At 46.2% G+C, this 19364-nt stretch overlaps 1 protein-coding gene across 2 annotated transcripts in view; it reads left to right on the top strand.

Moving 5' to 3' along the window:
• Positions 1 to 298: 298 nt before the first annotated feature.
• mia2 (MIA SH3 domain ER export factor 2) overlaps positions 299 to 19364 on the top strand; it is a 57819-nt gene continuing 38753 nt past the window's right edge. For both annotated transcript variants that reach the window (XM_070879124.1, XM_070879123.1), the window contains exons 1-5: positions 299 to 498; positions 17152 to 17295; positions 17467 to 17488; positions 17600 to 17688; positions 18967 to 19044. In XM_070879124.1, the coding sequence (XP_070735225.1) occupies positions 17167 to 17295; positions 17467 to 17488; positions 17600 to 17688; positions 18967 to 19044 (318 nt within the window). In that variant the 5' untranslated portion in view covers positions 299 to 498; positions 17152 to 17166. The remainder of the gene's footprint in view (positions 499 to 17151; positions 17296 to 17466; positions 17489 to 17599; positions 17689 to 18966; positions 19045 to 19364) is intronic.

The following is a 19364-nucleotide window of genomic DNA, read 5'->3' as shown; positions in this document are numbered from 1 at the left end:
TGTGTCACAGCCCCCTACCCCCCCACACATCTCCCCCAGTGTCCCAGCCCCCCATCCCATGTGTCACAGCCCCCTACCCCCCCACACACATCTCCCCCAGTGTCCCAGCCCCCCATCCCATGTGTCACAGCCCCCTACCCCCCCACACATCTCCCCCAGTGTCCCAGCCCCCCATCCCATGTGTCACAGCCCCCTACCCCCCCACACATCTCCTCCAGTGTCACAGCCCCCTCCTCCCTCCAGGAACGACTGGGGCTGCTGCCCTTTGACTCGGAAATATTAAAAGCAAAGCCTGTGATTTAAAGATGGCGGGTGGATCTGTGTGCTCGGTGGCTCCGAGTCCCGATTGAGCTGACAGATAGAGGGACAGGTTCCGGCCCCCGACCGCGATACGCTGCGAATTGCGGAGGAACCGTGAGCTGCTCTGAACAAACTAAACCCGGTCCGGTTGGTGCTCGCCCGGCATTTATCGTCATACCACTGACCCCGCCGCGACAGGTAGGTCCCCCCCGTACTGATGTTATCCCCTCCCCCCCCCGCGTACTGATGTCACCCCCTCCCGTACTGATGTTCCCCCTCCCCGTACTGATCTCATCCCCCTCCCCCCCCCCCCTCGCGTACTAATGTCACCCCCCCCCCCGTACTGATGTCACCACCACCCCCCCGTACTGATGTTACCCCCCCCCAGCCGTACTGATGTTACCCCCCCCCCCCAGCCGTACTGATGTTACCCCCCCCCCCGTACTGATGTCACCTCCCCCCCCGTACTGATGTCAACCCCCCCCAGCCGTACTGATGTTACCCCCCCCGTACTGATGTCACCACCCCCCCCCCCGTACTGATGTCAACCCCCCCCCAGCCGTACTGATGTTACCCCCCCCGTACTGATGTTACCCCCCCCCGTACTGATGTCACCACCCCCAGCCGTACTGATGTTACCCCCCCCCCGTACTGATGTTACCCCCCCCAGCCGTACTGATGTTACCCCCCCCCCCGTACTGATGTCACCCCCCCCCCCCGTACTGATGTCACCCCCCCCATACTGATGTCTCCCCCCCCCCCCCGTACTGATGTCTCCCCCCCCGTACTGATGTCTCCCCCCCCGTACTGATGTCTCCCCCCCCCCGTACTGATGTCTCCCCCCCGTACTGATGTCTTCCCCCCCCCCCCGTACTGATGTCTCCCCCCCCCCCCCGTACTGATGTCACCCCCTCCCTTACTGATGTCACCCCCTCCAGTACTGATGTCACCACCCCCGTACTAATGTCACCCCCTCCCGTACTGATGTCTCCCCCCCCGTACTGATGTCACCCCCCCTGTACTGATGTCTCTCCCCCCCCCGTACTGATGTCACCCCCCCCCCCCGTACTGATGTCACCCCCCCCCCCGTACTGATGTCACCCCCCCCCCCGTACTGATGTCACCCGCTCCCATACTGATGTCACCCGCTCCCATACAGATGTCACCCCCCCCGTACTGATGTCACCCCCCCCGTACTGATGTCACCCCCCCCCCGTACTGATGTCTCCCCCTCCCTCCCGTACTGGTGTCTCCCGTACTGATGTCACCACCCCCGTACTGATGTCACCACCCCCGTACTGATGTCACCCCCCCCCCCCGTCCTGATGTCACCCCCCCCGTCCTGATGTCACCCCCCCCGTACTGATGTCACCCCCCCCCGTACTGATGTCACCCCCCCCCCCCCCCCCCGTACTGATGTCTCCCCCTCCCTCCCGTACTGGTGTCTCCCGTACTGATGTCACCACCCCCGTACTGATGTCACCACCCCCGTACTGATGTCACCCCCCCCCCCCGTACTGATGTTACCCCCCCGTACTGATGTCACCCCCTCCCTTACTGATGTCACCCCCTCCAGTACTGATGTCACCACCCCCGTACTAATGTCACCCCCTCCCGTACTGATGTCTCCCCCCCGTACTGATGTCTCCCCCCCGTACTGATGTCTCCCCCCCCCCCGTACTGATATCTCCCCCCCCCCGTACTGATGTCTCCCCCCCCCGTACTGATGTCTCCCCCCCCCGTACTGATGTCACCCCCCCGTACTGATTTCTCCCCCCCCCCCCCGTACTGATGTCTCCCCACCGTACTGATGTCTCTCCCCCCCCCCCCCGTACTGATGTCACCCCCCCCGTACTGATGTCACCCCCCCCGTACTGATGTCACCCCCCCCGTACTGATGTCACCCCACCCCCCGTACTGATGTCAACCCCCCCCGTATTGGTGTCACCCTTCTCCACCCCCCCCTGCGTACTGATATCACCCCCCCCCGTACTGATGTCACCCTTCTCTCCCCCCCCCCCGCGTACTTACGTCACCCCCCCGTACTTACGTCACCCCCCTCCCGTACTAATGTCACCCCCCCCGTACGATGTCACACCCCCCCCCAACGTACTGATGTCCCCCTCCCCCGTACTGATGTCACCCCTCCCCCCCTACTGTTGTCACTCCCCCCCGCGTACTGATGTCATCCCCCCCCCCCCCAACCTTACTGATGTCGCCCACCGCCCCAAATACTGATGTTGCAGTACTCCAAGTGTAGTCTAACAAAGGTTCTATATAACTTCCACTTAATTTTTCTGATTTTCAATTCTGTCCCTCTAGAAATGAACACTGGAGCTTTGTTTTCTTTTTTATGGCCTTATTGTGTCTCTTAATGATTTGTGTATCTGTACCCCCAGATCCTTCTGTTCCTCTATCGCATTTAGACACTTATCTTCCAATAAAGTATGTGGCCTCCTTATTCTTCCTACCAAAATGTACCAACTCACAATTATCTATATTGAAGATCATTTCCTCATTATGCGCCCATTCTGCAAGTTTATTAATTACCCTGAATTCGCGGTAGGTATGATTGAGTTCTCTGAGTACGCCGCAATACGTCTTTGAAATTAACCGCAAGTTCGGGATTTTGCGCTAAATCCCGAGCTTGCTATCTGTCAAGTTCCGACTGTGCATCGACTTCGCTGCTCGTTTCACCTACCCATTCAAATCCAGGTGCTGGCACAAAGTCGTGCTGATTGCTAACCTATGGTGCATTAATTACCCTGAAAATGTTTACATCTGGTGCAAACAGCCACAGGAGCCTGTTTTACAGTGTAAGGGGAATGGGAAATGAGAAAATGGTATTAATTTATGCTACAGTGAGGCACTGGTTCGTGTCTGAGTGGATACAAACTTTGAAAGAAACTTAAATTTGTTCGAGTTTCAAAACAAGGCCGTTTTGTGTCAATGTCTTTGCTGCCCAAAAGGCTTTTGTATTTTCAGTTTAATAATTTGACAACTTCTATTTAGATAGGATTTAATTCATTTTCATGATTTCCTCATGTTAAGAGACATTTAACCTCGATTTTTGATTATTTAAATTAATCAACAGTTAGTTAGTCTAAGAGAGGAGAAACAAATTCGATACAACTATAAGACTGTAATTATAGGTTTATGTATTATAATCTTGGTTTGTGTTTTAAATATTATTGCAAAGATCGTAATTTTTTTTTAAAAAAAGCATTTCTGGCTGCCAAACTAGTTGTGGGCAGATCATAGAATATACAGTACAGAAACAGGCCATTTGGCCCAACCAGTCCCTGCTGGCGTTTATGCTCCATTCGAGCCTCCTCCCGTCTTTCTTCATCTAAATCTATCAGCATAACCCCAGAGGCTAGATTTTCCACTTCACATCGTCCAGTTATGGTCTATATATGGCCCAAAACGGACCTCTCTCGCCAATTTTGAGCAAAATATCGCCCGAAAAACAGGTGCCTAAGTTTCCACTTTGATCGCCGAGAAGATCGCCGAAATTATAGCCCACACAAGGCCCATCCCAAGTTTCAGCACTTAGCATGCACTTCGCTGGGCCGATGTAAGGCCCAAAACAGTGCTGAGAAATAGTTGCTTTTCTAGACCTAAGAGAAGGAAAATGGGCACTACGGACGCCATTTTGACTTCAATGGAAGGGTAGAGGATTAGTTGTGATTTAATTAGAGAGCTAGTTGTACTCAGAATATTGAGACAAGGAATATAAATAGGTATTACGTTATTTTTATTAAATAGGTTTTATATAGTATAATTTGCTGAGAGATAACATAGTTAACATATAGTTATCATTACGTTTGGCTTTATATAATTAGGTTTTATATAATAGAATTTAATGAGGATGAGAGCTGTAATTTTTCATATAGGTATTATTACGTTGCTTTTAGTGAATAGGTTTTATATAGATTTTTAGTGAATAGGTTTTATATAATATTTATTAGAAGGTGTTACTAAAGTACTCGTATATTAATAGAATGCTCAGATATGGAATAACATCTGTATAGTTGATAACTAAGAGAGAAGACACACACAATTTATTGAATTAAAGACATTTTTTTTATTAACAAAAACGCAAATAGAAATTGAAAAACTATCCCGAACCAACCCACCCTTCCCTCAAATACAAAATCTTAACAATTAACAATTAACCAATAACAACTAACAAAACAGGAACAAGAACAATTGAACAAGTGAACAAACTGTGAAAAAATGCCACCCTCCCTACCTGTGGCCACATTTCCCTCCACGTCCAGTCCCACCCCGTGTTCACACCCCACCTGCCCGTTTTGATCTACGCAGACCGACACCAGCACATTGTGCAGAGTGGGACGGCAAGACTTCCTGCCGTAGTGGAGATGACGGAGCGGAAGCGGAAGCCTGAGGCTCCACTTCCAAGTCATGAGGAATTGTGCCCTCCGTACTCGCTTGCGTGCTCGGGGTCTCGCTGCGAGCAAACACGACACCTTGGGGTGCAGCGCCGTGTTCAGCCAGCAACGCATGCCGTAGGGCATTGGATGCGGCTGTCTGCTGCCGAATAGCCTCCAAGGTCTCCCTTGCAGTCTGTGACTGCTCAGAAGACCAGTTCGAGAAGTTCGTGCAGAACTCGCTCCAGGATGCTGGAGACTGGCTCCAGTTCGCAGAGAACTGGCTCCAGTTCGCAGAGAATCCCGCGAATCCCTGGATAAGGTCACGACCAATCGCGACCGTCTCCCTGCACAGGGAAATCAAGCTCTCTGTCTGGCCCTCCATGGTAGGCGATTGCGCGCCACGCTGACCAGACCTCCTTGGGGTCAGCGTTTGCAATATGACGTGCCTTGGCGTCGTCACCTGTACACCGCTTGGTCCCAGTGCTTCTTCCATGGCCGCAGGTTGTTCCCCTCCCACCCCCCAAAAAAAAATCATCATCCTCCTCCTGCTCGTTCTCCGCCGTCTCACCCTCCTGTGAGCTGTTAGAAGAGGGATCTGTGAGTGGCACTGAGCAGTGCTCAACAGACACTTCACCTTAGAAAGATGAATGAAATTTCTAAACAACTCATAACAATACATATCAATATATTTCAATATTTCAATATCAATAATTTCAATATAATGCAAAACATTGCAATACTTTGCAAAACCACAAATGCACAGGAGTTCATCAGTGTTAACATAGCCTCACTCATAGATCAGGCTACATCTGAACTAATGAATTATAATTGCATAACAAATGCATAACTACGATATTTCGCGTATGTTATTAGTAATGTTTGATACTTTGCACATTCCGCATTACTCACCAGGCTCAAGGGTGGGCTCGGCCATGCCACAGGTTGTGACTGCATGGCTTTCAGGACCCACCAAGGCCACCGCAAGCTCCTCGTATGGATTGAGAGTGTGTGCTGCCACGGGGGCCGCCACCCGTCCTCCTTTGCTCCGCGCGGTTTAAACTTATCTTTTTTTGTAAATGATAATTTAACATTGCATGGCATAAGCTACCTTTCCTGACAATAAACATTGAGACTGATTTAAATGTTCCATTATTACATAACCTCGTATTGCATATGAATAATTTTTAATATTATTCTAAGTATACAATACGTATGTACGTATGATTTTAAATATGACTTTTAAATATCTTTTAAATATTATAATGCAACTTACTATGGTGGCTGCATATGAATAATTTTTAATACTATAACATGCAACTTAGTATTAGGGTGAATAAATGTGATTGGTAATGTAATTTTTTTTTCGTTTAATGTAGTTTTTAAACTTCACATTATAAATAATTAAAATTGAGGAATTTGTTTGCAATTAATAAACATCAAGTAAATAATACATAATTTATAAACATGAGTTTTATCTATGTTTTAAAAACATAGTAGAATCAAACTTACTCTGGCAGCTGCCAGGAGGCTGTTCCACCTCTTGCGGCACTGGTCAGACGTCCGCACCTCATGGGATGCTGACGTGACCACATCGGCAATCTCCTGCCAGATCCGTCTGTAAGCACGGGGTGGAGGTTTCCCAAGGCCACCCCATGTCAAGTCCTCCCACCTTGGCGATACAACATGGACAAGTGCCTTGTTAGCCTCTTCACTGAAGGCTTTGGCCCTTCTTTCAATTTCGCTTTCATTTTGATTTTGAATGGACATGGCCATTGCTGAAACGTCTGTAATGATAACTGATAATCTGCCGACGATCTCCTCTCTCCTCTCTCTCTCCCGCACTCACTGACCCTCCCTTTCCTTCTGAGCATGTGCGATGACCCATGAACTCTCCAAACGCGGCAAAAAAAATCGATCCAAATAAAAAACTTCCCACACTTGCGCACAATATCGTTGCAAGGGAAGCTTTTTGTTTGGATTTCCGTTTCACTTCCTCTTTTTTTGTGAGATCACTGAGAAATCAGATCGCCCATTTGACATCGCTGGGGTAAGGCCGAGTGAAATATTGCAAAAACAAAATGGGCCTTATGCCGGCGATCAGCATGGGCGATACATCACAAATCGCTGGAATAAGGCCCATTTTTTGGGGCTTTAGCCACCTCGTGGAAAGTCTAGCCCTCTATTCCCTTCTCCCTCATATGCTTGTCTAGCCTCCCCTTAAATGCATCTATTCTATTCGCTTCAACCACTCCCTGTGGAAGTGAGTTCCATATTCTCGCCACTCTTTGGGTAACGAAGTTTCTTCTGAATTCCTTATTTGATTTCTTAGTGACTATCTTATATTGATGGCCTTTAATTATGCCCTGTCCCACAAGTGGAAACTTTCATAAGGACGTAAGAAATAGGATAAGGAGTAGGCCATACGGCCCCTTGAGCCTGCTCCGCCATTTAATGCGATCATGGCTGATCCGATCATGGACTCCGGTCCACTTCCCCACCCGCTCCCCATAACCCCTTATTCCCTTATCGGTTAAGAAACTTGTCTATTTCTGTCTTAAATTTATTCAATGACCCAGCTCCACAGCCCTCTGAGGCAGCGAATTCCACAGATTTACAACCCTCCTGGAGAAGAAATTCCACCTCATCTCAGTTTTAAATGGGCGGCCCCTTATTCTAAGATCATGCCCTCTAGTTCTAGTCTCCCCTATCAGTGGAAACATCCTCTCTGCATCTACTTTGTCAAGCCCCCTCATAATCTTACACGTTTTGATAAGATCACCTCTCATTCTTCTGAATTCCAATGAGTAGAGGCCCAACCTATTCAATCTTTCCTCATTAGTCAACCCCCCTCATCTCCGGAATCAACCTAGTGAACCTTCTCTGAACTGCCTCCAAAGCAAGAATATCCTTTCGTAAATATGGAAACCAAAACTGCACGCAGTATTCCAGGTGTGGTCTCACCAATACCCTGTATAACTGTAGTAAGACTATCCTGCCTTTATACTCCATCCCCTTTGCAATAAAGACCAAGATTCCATTGGCTTTCCTGATCACTTGTTGTACCTGCATACTATCCTTTTGTGTTTCATGCACAAGTACCCCCAGGTCCCGCTGTACAGCAGCACTTTGCAATCTTTCTCCATTTAAATAATAACTTGCTCTTGATTTTTTTTCTGCCAAAGTGCATAACCTCACACTTTCCAACATTACACTCCATCTGCCAAATTTTTTCCCACTCACTTAGCCTGTCTATGTCCTTTTGCATGTTTTTTGTGTCCTCACACATTACTTCTCCTCCCATCTTTGCATCGTCAGCAAACTTGGCTATGTTACACTCAGTCTCTTCTTCTAAGTCGTTAATATAGATTGTAAATAGTTAGGGTCCCAGCACTGATCCCTGCGCCACCCCTCTCTGTATCCACTCTATCAAAACCTTTCATAATTTTAAAGACCTCTATTAAGTCACCCCTCAGCCTTTTTTCAAGAGAAAAGAGACCTAGCCTGTTCATCCCTTCCTGAGATGTATACCCTCGCATTTCTGGTATCATCCTTGTAAATCTTCTCCGCACCCTCTCCAGTGCCTGTATATCCTTTTTATAATATGGTGACCAGAACTGTACGCAGTACTCAAAGTGTGGTCTCACCAAGGTTCGATACAGGTTTAGCATAACTTTCCTACTTTTCAATTCTATACCTGTAGAAATAAAGCCTAGTGCTTGGTTTGGTTTTTTTATGACCTTGTTAACCTGTGTCACAACTTTTAGTGATTTGTGTATTTGCACTCCATGATCACTTTGTTCCTCTACCACACCCAGACTCGCACCCTCCAAGTAATAAGTAGCCTCCCTATTCTTCCTACCAAATTGTGATACCTCACATTTATCTGTGTTGAACTTCATCTACCAATTATATGCCCATTCTGCAAGTTTATTAATGTCCTCCTGCAATTTGTTGCAGTCCTCCTCAGTATTGTCCTCCTCAGTATTGACTATCGCTCCCCCATTTTATGTCATCTGCAAATTTAGAAATTGTGTTTTTAATTCCAAGGTCTAAATCGTGAATATAAATTGTGAACAACACTGGTCCCAGCACTGATCCTTGTGGAACATTACTATCCACCTTCTGCCACTCTGAATAGCTATATTTACCCCTACTCTTTGCTTTCTGTCTTGAAGCCAGCTAGCAATCCATTCTTCTGCTTGTCCCCTGACTCTTCATTCTCTGACCTTGTTCTTCAGTCTATTATAGGGTACCTTATTGAAGGCCGTTTGAAAATCTAGATAAATTACATCTACTGTATTACCATTGTCTACTCTCTCTGTTACCTCTTCAAAAAATTCAATGAGGTTGGTCAAGCAAGGCTTCCCTTTTGAAATCCATGTTGACTTTTCATTATATTTTTGGTTTCTAGATGTTCTATTTTCTCCTTTAATAGAGACCCATTATTTTTGCTACCACCAATGTTAAGCTGACTGGTCTATAATTCCCTGGACATGTTCTATCCTCCTTCTTAAATATAGGTATTACATTATTTATCTGCCAGTCCTCTGGCACTAATGTGTAGTAAAGCCTCTGCTATAGAAACATAGAAAATAGGTGCAGGAGTAGGCCATTCGGCCCTTCAAGCCTGCACCGCCATTCAATAAGATCAAGGCTGATCATTCCCTCAGTACCCCTTTCCTGCTTTCTCTCCAAACCCCTTGATCCCCTTGAACTCCCTCTTGAATATATCCAATGAACTGGCATCAACAACTCTCTGCGGCAGGAAATTCCATCGTTTAACAACTCTGAGTGAAGAAGTTTCTCCTCATCTCAGTCCTAAATGGCCTACCCCTTATCCTAAGACTATGTCCCATGGTTCTGGACTTCCCCAACACCGGGAACATTCTTCCCACATCTAACCTGTCCAGTCCCGTCAGAATCTTATATGTTTCTATGAGATCCCCTCTCATCCTTCTAAACTCCAGTGAATAATGGCCCAGTTGATCCAGTCTCTCCTCATATGACAGTCCAGCCATCCCTGGAATCAGTCTGGTGAACCTTTGCTGCACTCCCTCAATAGCAAGAACGTCTTTCCTCAGATTAGGAGACCAAAACTGAACACAATATTCCAGGTGAGGCCTCACTAAGGCCCTGTACAACTGCAGTAAGACCTCCCTGCTCCTATACTCAAATCCCCTAGCTATGAAGGCCAACATACCATTTGCCTTCTTCACCGCCTGCTGTACCTGCATGCCCACTTTCAGTGACTGATGAACCATGACACCCAGGTCTCGTTGCACCTCCCTTTTTCCTAATCTGCCGCCATCCAGATAATATTCTGCTTTCGTGTTTTTGCCCCCAAAATGGATAACCTCACATTTATCCACATTATACTGCATCTGCCATGCATTTGCCCACTCATCTAACCTGTCCAAGTCACCCTGCAGCCTCTTAGCGTCCCCCTTGTTATGTAATGATGTGTGTATCGTCCCAGTACCTTAAATACTGTCTCGTCAGGGATTTGCTGGCACCTGGGAGCGCCAGGGACAAGTCATACGAGGAGCTGACTGAACTTATTCGTGACCAGTTGAAACCGAAGGAGAGCATCCTCACGGCCAGATACAAATTCTATTATCACTGCAGACCCGAGGACCAGGATGTCACCAAATATGCTGCGGACCTCAGGAGACTCGCGGCGCTGTGTGATTTTGGCGCACACCTTGACGAGGCTTTGCGGGACGTTTTCGTCTTGGGGATTGGCCACGAGGGCCTCCTTCACAAGCTGCTGGCCACGGAACCCACAGTCACTCTGACAAAGGCCATCACCATCAGCCGAGCATATATGACCTCGACTTGCAGCACCAAGCAAATAATCCACACAGTCTCGAACCCGGCAGGCACTGTCCACAGGAAAGCGCCCACCACGGACAAAACTGCAGAACGTGGCTCTGCCCGGGGCAGAGAGCATGGACCTCGGGATCCTGGAGCTCAGAGTCCGCTGAGGGGGGCCAATCAAGCAGCACCATGCTGGCGCTGTGGAGGAAGCCATGGAGCTCACCGCTGCAGGTTTGCGGAGTACACGTGCAATACCTGCCACGTTAAAGGCCACCTTCAGCGTATGTGTGAAAGAAATCGGACTCACCGTGTGGCTGAGGAGATGGGGGGGATGATCCACTGTTCAGCGGGGAGCAGGTAGAAGAAGATGAGGTGTTGGGACTGTATACGTGCACCGACGATTCGCCCCCAGTGATAAGTGAAGTAAAAATCAACGGAGTCCCAGTAAGTATGGAAGTGGACACGGGCTCGGGTCCGTCGTTGATGAGTCGGAGAACTTTTGATAAACTGTGGATAAACCCAGCTGCACGACCCAAGCTAGTCCCGGTCACGGCGAAGCTGCATACCTACACCAGGGAACTGATATCTGTTCTTGGCAGAGCGATGGTGCAGGTATCCCAAGGGGACGAGACGCACGCTTTACCTCGGTGGGTCGTTGCAGGCGATGGGTCGACACTCCTCGGCCGGAGGTGGATGGGGACGGTCCGTGGGAGCTGGGAAGACTTCATCACTCCACAGGCTGCTGCTCCCCGGGGTGCTGCCGTGCCCCGGGTCCCCAGAGAGCAGCGCTGACCGAGCTGGAGCTGCAGCCTCAATCCCCCCACAGGCAAGCCCCAGGCCCGGACCTCACACAGAGACCCTGCACCTTAACCCCCACAGGCAAGTCCCAGGCCTGGACCTCACACAGAGATCCTGCAGCCTCAGCCACCACAGGCAAGTCCCAGGCCCGGATCTCACACAGAGACCCTGCAGCCTCAGCCCCCACAGGCAAGCAGCTCTGCACAGAGGGGCCTAGTGGGGGGGGAGTGGCCGGCGGTTCGGAAGAGCCCCGCCGAGGAGCTGTTAGCAGCAGGCGGCGGCAGCAGCTGGAGGTCGGGGGCAACGGAGGCCGCGGGGGACGCGGCAAGTGCGGCCACAGGAGAGGCGGCAAGTCAGGTGGCAGCGGAAGGGAGCGGAGGCTGCGACGGCGGAGGGCATCCGGAGCGGCGGAGAAGAAAATGGCAGCGGCATCGTGTTGGAGCAGCAGAGCATCAAAGATGGCGGCGCCCAAGGAGAAGCCTCGTGGAATCCTCCTCCATCAAAGATGGTGCCTTAAAAAGGAAATGCACCCGGGAGTCTTAAAAGGGACTTACAAAGAGGTGGTCCCCACAAAGGACTTCTGTTTGGCAGAGCGAGTCTAAAATGAGCTATGTTAATGTGAGATAGTGAATTTATAATAAGAATTACTTTTTTTATGCTGAATGGCCACTGTATTTGTGTAAAATAATGGATGAAGTACAATTAATGATAACGGCTAACAAGGAAATCAAGGTTCCGCTACCAGTCAATAACCAGTTAATGTACCAGATAATATGTATCATACTAACGCACTGTCTATGCCCACCTGCCTTCCGTTGGACAAGTGTGATGTTATGTAATGATATGTGTATCGTTGTCCTGCGTCCAGGTGGGTGGGGGAAGGTGATGTTATGTAATGATGTGTGTATCGTCCCAGTACCTTAAATGTAATGTAAGTACTATGCCACACCACAGAGGCCGCTGCGGTGGGAAACCCTGGTAGTACCTGTAACAAGGTTTATATAAGGTTGACCACCACACCTGGGAGGCACGCTGGAGCTGAACAATAAAGGACGAAGGTCACAGCAGTTAGACTTACACCAGACCGTGTGGAGTCAGTGATTTGTGTGCTACATACACCATACCCCTCACAGCTCACACCGCCACCTAGTTTAGTGTCATCTGCAAACTTGGAGATATTACACTCAATTCCTTCATCCAAATCATTAATGTATATTGTAAAGAGCTGAGGTCCCAGCACTGAGTCCTGCGGCACTCCACTAGTCACTGCCTGCCATTCTGAAACGGACCCGTTTATCCCGACTCTCTGCTTCCTGTCTGCCAACCAGTTCTCTATCCACTTCAGTACATTACCCCCAATACCATGCACTTTGATTTTGAACACCAATCTCTTGTGCAGGACCTTGTCAAAAGCCTTTTGAAAGTCCAAATACACCATATCCACTGGTTCTCCCTTGTCCACTCTGCTAGTTACATCCTCAAAAAATTCCAGAAGATTCATCAAGCATGATTTCCCTTTCATAAATCCATGCTGACTTGGACCGATCCTGTCACTGCTTTCCAAATGCGCTGCTATTTCATCTTTAATAATTGATTCCAACATTTTCCCCACTACTGATGTCAGGCTAACCGGTCTATAATTACCCGTTTTCTCTCTCCCTCCTTTTTTAAAAAGTGGTGTTACATTAGCTACCCTCCAGTCCATAGGGACTGATCCAGAGTAAATAGACTGTTGGAAAATTTTCACCAATGCATCCACTATTTCTAGGGCCACTTCCTTAAGTACTCTGGGATGCAGACTATCAGGCCCTGGGCCTTCAATCCCATCAATTTCCCGAACACAATTTCCCGCCTGATAAGGATATCCTTCAGTCCCTCCTTCTCACTAGACCTACTGTCCCCTAGTACATTCGGAAGGTTATTTGTGTCTTCCTTCGTGAAGACAGAACCAAAGTATTTGTTCAATTGGTCTGCCATTTCTTTGTTCCCCATTATAAATTCACCTGAATCCGACAGCAAGGGACCTACGCTTGTCTTAACTAATTTTTTTCTCTTCACATATTTATAGAAGCTTTTGCAGTCAGTTTTTATGTTCCCTGCAAGCTTCCTTTCGTACTCTATTTTCCCCCTCTTAATTAAACCCTTCCCTAGGTTCTTTTAAAATGCGTGGATGCAATCCATCTGGACCAAAGGTTTTATCCTCTTTGAGTTTGATTAGTTTATTTAATATATCCCCTCTTTTTATTTTAAATGTACTTACCTCATTACTAATCTCATCATCCAATGTCATGTTCACCTGTTCTATCTCCCTGGTAAATACTGAAGCAAAATAATTATTTAATATTTCTGCTATCTCTCTATTATTACCTATGATATTATTCCATCTATTTCTTAATGGCCCTATTCCCACCCCAACCTTCCTTTTTTATTGATGTGCCTATAAAATAATTTATTTTTTTCTACTGCCATTATATTATCCCTAATAAATACAGCTACTCCACCTCCCCTTTTTCCCCTCTCTATCTTTTCTAAATATGTTATACCCTGCAATATTTAATTCCCAGTCCTGTAGCATCTCTCCGTAATCCCTACTATGTCTAGTTCCTCAACGCATGATTGCCTCCAGCTACCCTGTTTATTACGGACACTGTGTGCATTGCTGTACAGACAGTTTAACTCATATTTTTTAAAGGATTTCCTCTCACTTTCTGTTTGACCATGTTATAGATGTCTGTTCTGTAACTCTATTTATTCCCTTGCCATCAATGTTCTCCCTTACTTTATTCTTTCTTATGTTCTATTTTCCTGTTCTGTTTATATTTAGGGTGGTTACGTTTCTTGTAGATCCCTCCCCCATCTTGCTAATTGAAAGCCTTTGCCACCTCCCTATTTACCCTTTCCGCGAGGACACAGGTCCCATCCCGGTTCAGGTGGAACCCATCCCATCGGTATAGCTCCTTCCTGTCCCAGAACTGGTTCTAGTGTCCCATGAAAAAGAGCCCCTCTTTCTCACACCACCACCTCAGATCAACAATCTCCTCTGTTTTCCGATTGGCTAAGAGTCAGGAAGTGAAAGGAGTACCGCCCCGCGTGATACCAGGTTCGCACACGTATAGCGGTGCGCCCCGGGATCCATGGGCCACCACACTGCGCACAACTCCGCACCATTATAAAGCAACTCTTCGAAGGAGGGATCGCACGAGGTAAGTGCGGATCTCATTCGGTTGTTGGTGGCGTACTCCTTAGCTATGCAGCCGACCGCATGTTCAGGGCCAATGTCTTCCTGTATTTTGTCGCAGTCCTCTGTATTACCCACATTCCCCAATTTGGTATTGTCCGTAAATTTTGAAATTGTACTTCCCAAGTCCAAATCATTTATGAATAATAGTGGTCCCAGCACCAAACACTGTGGAACACCACTTCCCTCCTTTTGCCAGTCTGAGTAATTACCTTTAATCTTTGGTAATATTACCGCACCCCCAAGTTTTTTTGGTAATATCAAGCCCTCTAGTACTGTTGGCATTATTAACCCTGCTGGTAATATCTCCTCCACTGGTACCTTTGATTACATTAACCTCATTGGTATTGTTGTTACCATCACCTCCACTAGTGCTGTTCATATTATTACTGCTCCTGGGGATACCCACTGGTAATAAGAACATAAGAAATAGGAGCAGGAGTAGGCCATACAGCCCCTCGAGCCTGCTCCGCCATTCAATAAGATCATGGACTCGGCTCCACTTCCCCGCCCACTCCCCATAACCCCTTGTCCCTTTATCATTTAAGAAACTCTATTTCTTAAATTTATTCAATGTCCCAGCTTCCACAGCTCACTGAGGCAGTGAATTCCACGGATTTACAACCCTCTGAGAGAAGAAATTTCTCCTCATCTCTGTTTTAAATGGGCGGCCCCTTATTCTAAAATCATGCCCTCTAGTTCTAGTCATCCCCCATCAGTGGAAACATCCTCTCTGCATCCACCTTATCAAGCCCCGTCATAATCTTATGCGTTTCAATAAGATCACCTCTCATTCTTCTGAATTCCAATGAGTAGAGGCCCAACCTACTCAACCTTTCCTCATAAGTCAACCCCCTCATCCCCAGAATCAACCTAGTGAACCTTCTCTGAACTGCCTCCAAAGCAAGTATATCCTTTCGTAAATATGGAAATCAAAACTGCACACAGTATTCCAGGTGTGACCTCACCAATACCTTATGTAGTAAGACTTTCCTGCTTTTACAAGGTCCCGCACAAGAGATTGGTGTGCAAAATCAAAGCGCATGGTATTGGGGGTAATATACTGAAGTGAATAGAGAACTGGTTGGCAGGCAGGAAGCAGAGAGTCGGGATAAACTGATCCTTTTCAGAATGGCAGGCAGTGACTAGTGGAGTGCCGCAGGGCTCAGTGCTGGGACCCCAGCTCTTTACAATATACATTAGCGATTTAGATGAAGGAATTGAGTGTAATATCTCCAAGTTTGCAGATGACACTAAACTGGGTGGCGGTGTGAGCTGTGAGGAGAACGCTAAGAGTCTGCAGGGTGACTTGGATAGCTTAGGTGAGTGGTCAGATGCATGGCAGATGCAGTATAATGTGGATAAATGTGAGGTTATCCATTTTGGGGGCAAAAACACGAAGGCAGAATATTATCTGGATGGCGGCAGATTAGGAAAAGGGGAGGTGCAACGAGACTTGGGTGTCATGGTTCATCAGTCATTGAAAGTTGGCATGCAGGTACAGCAGGCAAATGGTATGTTGGCCTTCATAGCTAGGGGATTTGAGTATAGGAGCAGGGAGGTCTTATTGCAGTTGTACAGGGCCTTAGTGAGGCCTCACCTGGAATATTGTGTTCAGTTTTGGTCTCCTAATCTGAGGAAAGACGTTCTTGCTATTGAGGGAGTGCAGCAAAGGTTCACCAGACTGATTCCAGGGATGGCTGGACTATCATATGAGGAGAGACTGGATCAACTGGGCCATTATTCACTGGAGTTTAGAAGGATGAGAGGGGATCTCATAGAAACATATAAGATTCTGACGGGATGGGACAGGTTAGATGCGGGAAGAATGTTCCCGATGTTGGGGAAGTCCAGAACCATGGGACATAGTCTTAGGATAAGGGGTAGGCCATTTAGGACTGAGATGAGGAGAAACTTGTTCACTCAGAGAGTTGTTAACCTGTGGCATTCCCTGCCGCAGAGAGTTGTTGATGCCAGTTCATTGGATATATTCAAGAATAAGTTAGATATGGCCCTTACGGCTAAGGGGATCAAGGGTTATGGAGAGAAAGCAGGAAGGGGGTACTGAGGGAATGATCAGCCATGATCTTAGTGAATGGCGGTGCAGGCTCGAAGGGCCGAATGGCCTACTCCTGCACCTATTTTCTATGTTTCTATACTCCATCCCCTTTGCAATAAAAGATAAGATGCCATTTGCCTTCCTGGTCACTTGCTGTACCTGCATACTATCCTTTTGTGTTTCATGCACAAGTACCCCCAGGTCCCGCTGTACTGTGGCACTTTGCAATCCTTCTCCATTTAAATAATAACTTGCTCTTTGATTTTTTTCTGCCAAAGTGCATGTATTGTTGGTAATATTCCTCCTCTATCAATGTTTGAAGTATTGCCCCGCTTTAGATATTACTCAGTTGTAACTGTTGGTAATGTTGCCTGTACTCTGGGTCCCATCGCTGCTATTACTTTTGTTTACATTACCCTTGGTTTGACTATTACAACTACTGTTATTGTTGGTAATATTACCCACATTCTGAGTATTACTACTGCTGTTACTGCATGTAATCTTGTCCCCACTGTGAGTGATACCATTATTTTTTTTCTCAGTTCTTCCAGAAGGTGATGGATATGTTGTCTGAAGATCCGGGAGCTACTTTGAACCTGCGCAGTGCTTACACTGAGTTGTTCCTGATTCCAGCTCTGGTGGGGATTGTCACCACATTGCTGTTTATGCACAGGACCTGCCAAGCAGTAAGTGTGTTTGTTTGTTGCAGTTACTTATTTCACAATAGCGGGAGACTTAAATACAAAATCAATGCATCAAAAAGACGGTCTTTGATGCATTAGAATAAAAGAGTACGGCATTCATTTAATGCTTACATTGAACTACACATTAACTGCTACTGTTTGCTTCCTTTTTAGATCAAAAGCAGAAGATACTTGGGTAAGTCACTTAACTTTTGTACAGGTATGTGTAACATTCTTAGGCAGGTAATTTGCACTGCAATATGATAAGTCAACCAGGATTCTATATTTTGAATTGTTATTTTCTTAGGAAGAGAGAAACAACTTGCAGAAACAGTTTCTCAACTGCTTGTGGAGAAGTGCAAAGTTCTTGAAACACTTAGTGATTACACACAAAAGGTATGTGCAGCAATTTCTGCTGTTTCATTTTTCCTGTTATTTGTTACCACATGCTGAATTGTTATTATTGCATAATACAGTGTACCATCAGAAATTATCTTAATGCAAGCAGCAATTTTTTGATTTGGCTTGCTCGCAACACTTGTTCTCAGTGCAAAAAGCACCTTCCATAGGGAAGCCCATTGAACCCCTATGATCTGAAGCTTAACCTTGGATGTTTGGTATACGGGAAATAACACATCACGAGCGAAACACTTCTTCCTTAAATTTTCTACTCCGCAGGATTTCGTTTAGTCTCACGCCATTTCAGAAGATAAATAATGTCAGCCACACCAGACACTTTTTGTAGCTAGGTGATTAAACGGCTTTATTCACAAATAGTTATTTGCAGAAACAAGCAGTATAGATAATGAACAGTTTGGTACAGAATCAGAAATCTGGAAGCTCACAAGGTGTTAATTAAGCAAAGGAGTCAGTTATACTGCTCATAAGGCAGACAGAGAGAGACAAGATAATTTTTCCTCATCCTAATTTGTTTTTCATTTTTTTTAAAAAGTTTAATTTTGAAGCATAATTATAAAAGCATTGAGCAATGCCATGGGAGTGCTGTTAGGCACATGTTAAAATCGCTAGGTGAGTCATTGAATTCTGTGCAATACCTGTTATGATTGTAGGCGATGATGCTGTGTTAGGTATTTTCAGTGACAGTTGCGCAACATTGTAGACCAAAGTCCCATCTGTTATCCTATTATGTTGGCATTTCAAGTATCCATGTGACTCTACACCCTGAGCTGTTGTGCTGCTCTGCAACAGTGGAAATATCTTCTAACCAGAAAGGCTGAGTACAAGCCTAATTAGTAAGTTTTTGTGAGAGATGAATTGTCTTATTATAGTTTATCTAATAATATTTGTTGTGATCTATACACACGCTTCCTTATGGAAAGTCTAATAGCGCTTTAATGATTGTACCTCCAGTACTTATAGCATAGTTGGATCAACTCTGATAACATAGGCTACGGTCACAATATGGATGAAAACAGATATAAGGATTGTTATTGTAAAGATAATATTTAGAAATAGTATTACCAGTCAGTTTAAACATTTCCTTTTAATGCTGCATATAATTGGAGCGCTATGGGATTTTTAACTCAATTAGTTTATCATAATTTAGTAGTCAGCAATGATTTGAGCTGTCTCAGAATGTTTCCATAGATATAAAAATAAATTAAGGTCTATCTATTTACCCATAATTTAGCACACTTGTCCTCATATTTTTAGTACAAAGAATTTGAAACTTCTGTAAAGAATGTTGCTGATTTAAAAGAATCGACAGAAACAAGGACTTTGCATCTTCAGGTAAGAATACTATGAAATAGAGTTTTGGGAAAAATATTTGGTTAAGATTGCCAGAAGTGAAGATGAGGGATGATGATTTGAAATAGTGTTTCGTACTGTGACCCAAAAAATTGCTGACAAGTGGAGTTCTGTAGGGATCGGTTCTGCGTTCCTTTCTGTTTACATTTTACAGGAACAATGATGGGAGGATTAATATATTTATAAAACTAGCAGATCTCTTGCAGCTTCGAAGAAGTGGGATTGTGTATCTGGCAGGGCTACACCACACTTACGTTTTTTTAAAGCTGACTGTTGCCTGTGACCTAGGGTGTTAGAGTGTC

The sequence above is a fragment of the Pristiophorus japonicus genome, chromosome 4, assembly GCF_044704955.1.
Source record: "Pristiophorus japonicus isolate sPriJap1 chromosome 4, sPriJap1.hap1, whole genome shotgun sequence".
In the NCBI taxonomy this organism is placed as follows: domain Eukaryota; kingdom Metazoa; phylum Chordata; class Chondrichthyes; family Pristiophoridae; genus Pristiophorus; species Pristiophorus japonicus.
This window is presented reverse-complemented; position numbering and strand designations above follow the sequence as displayed.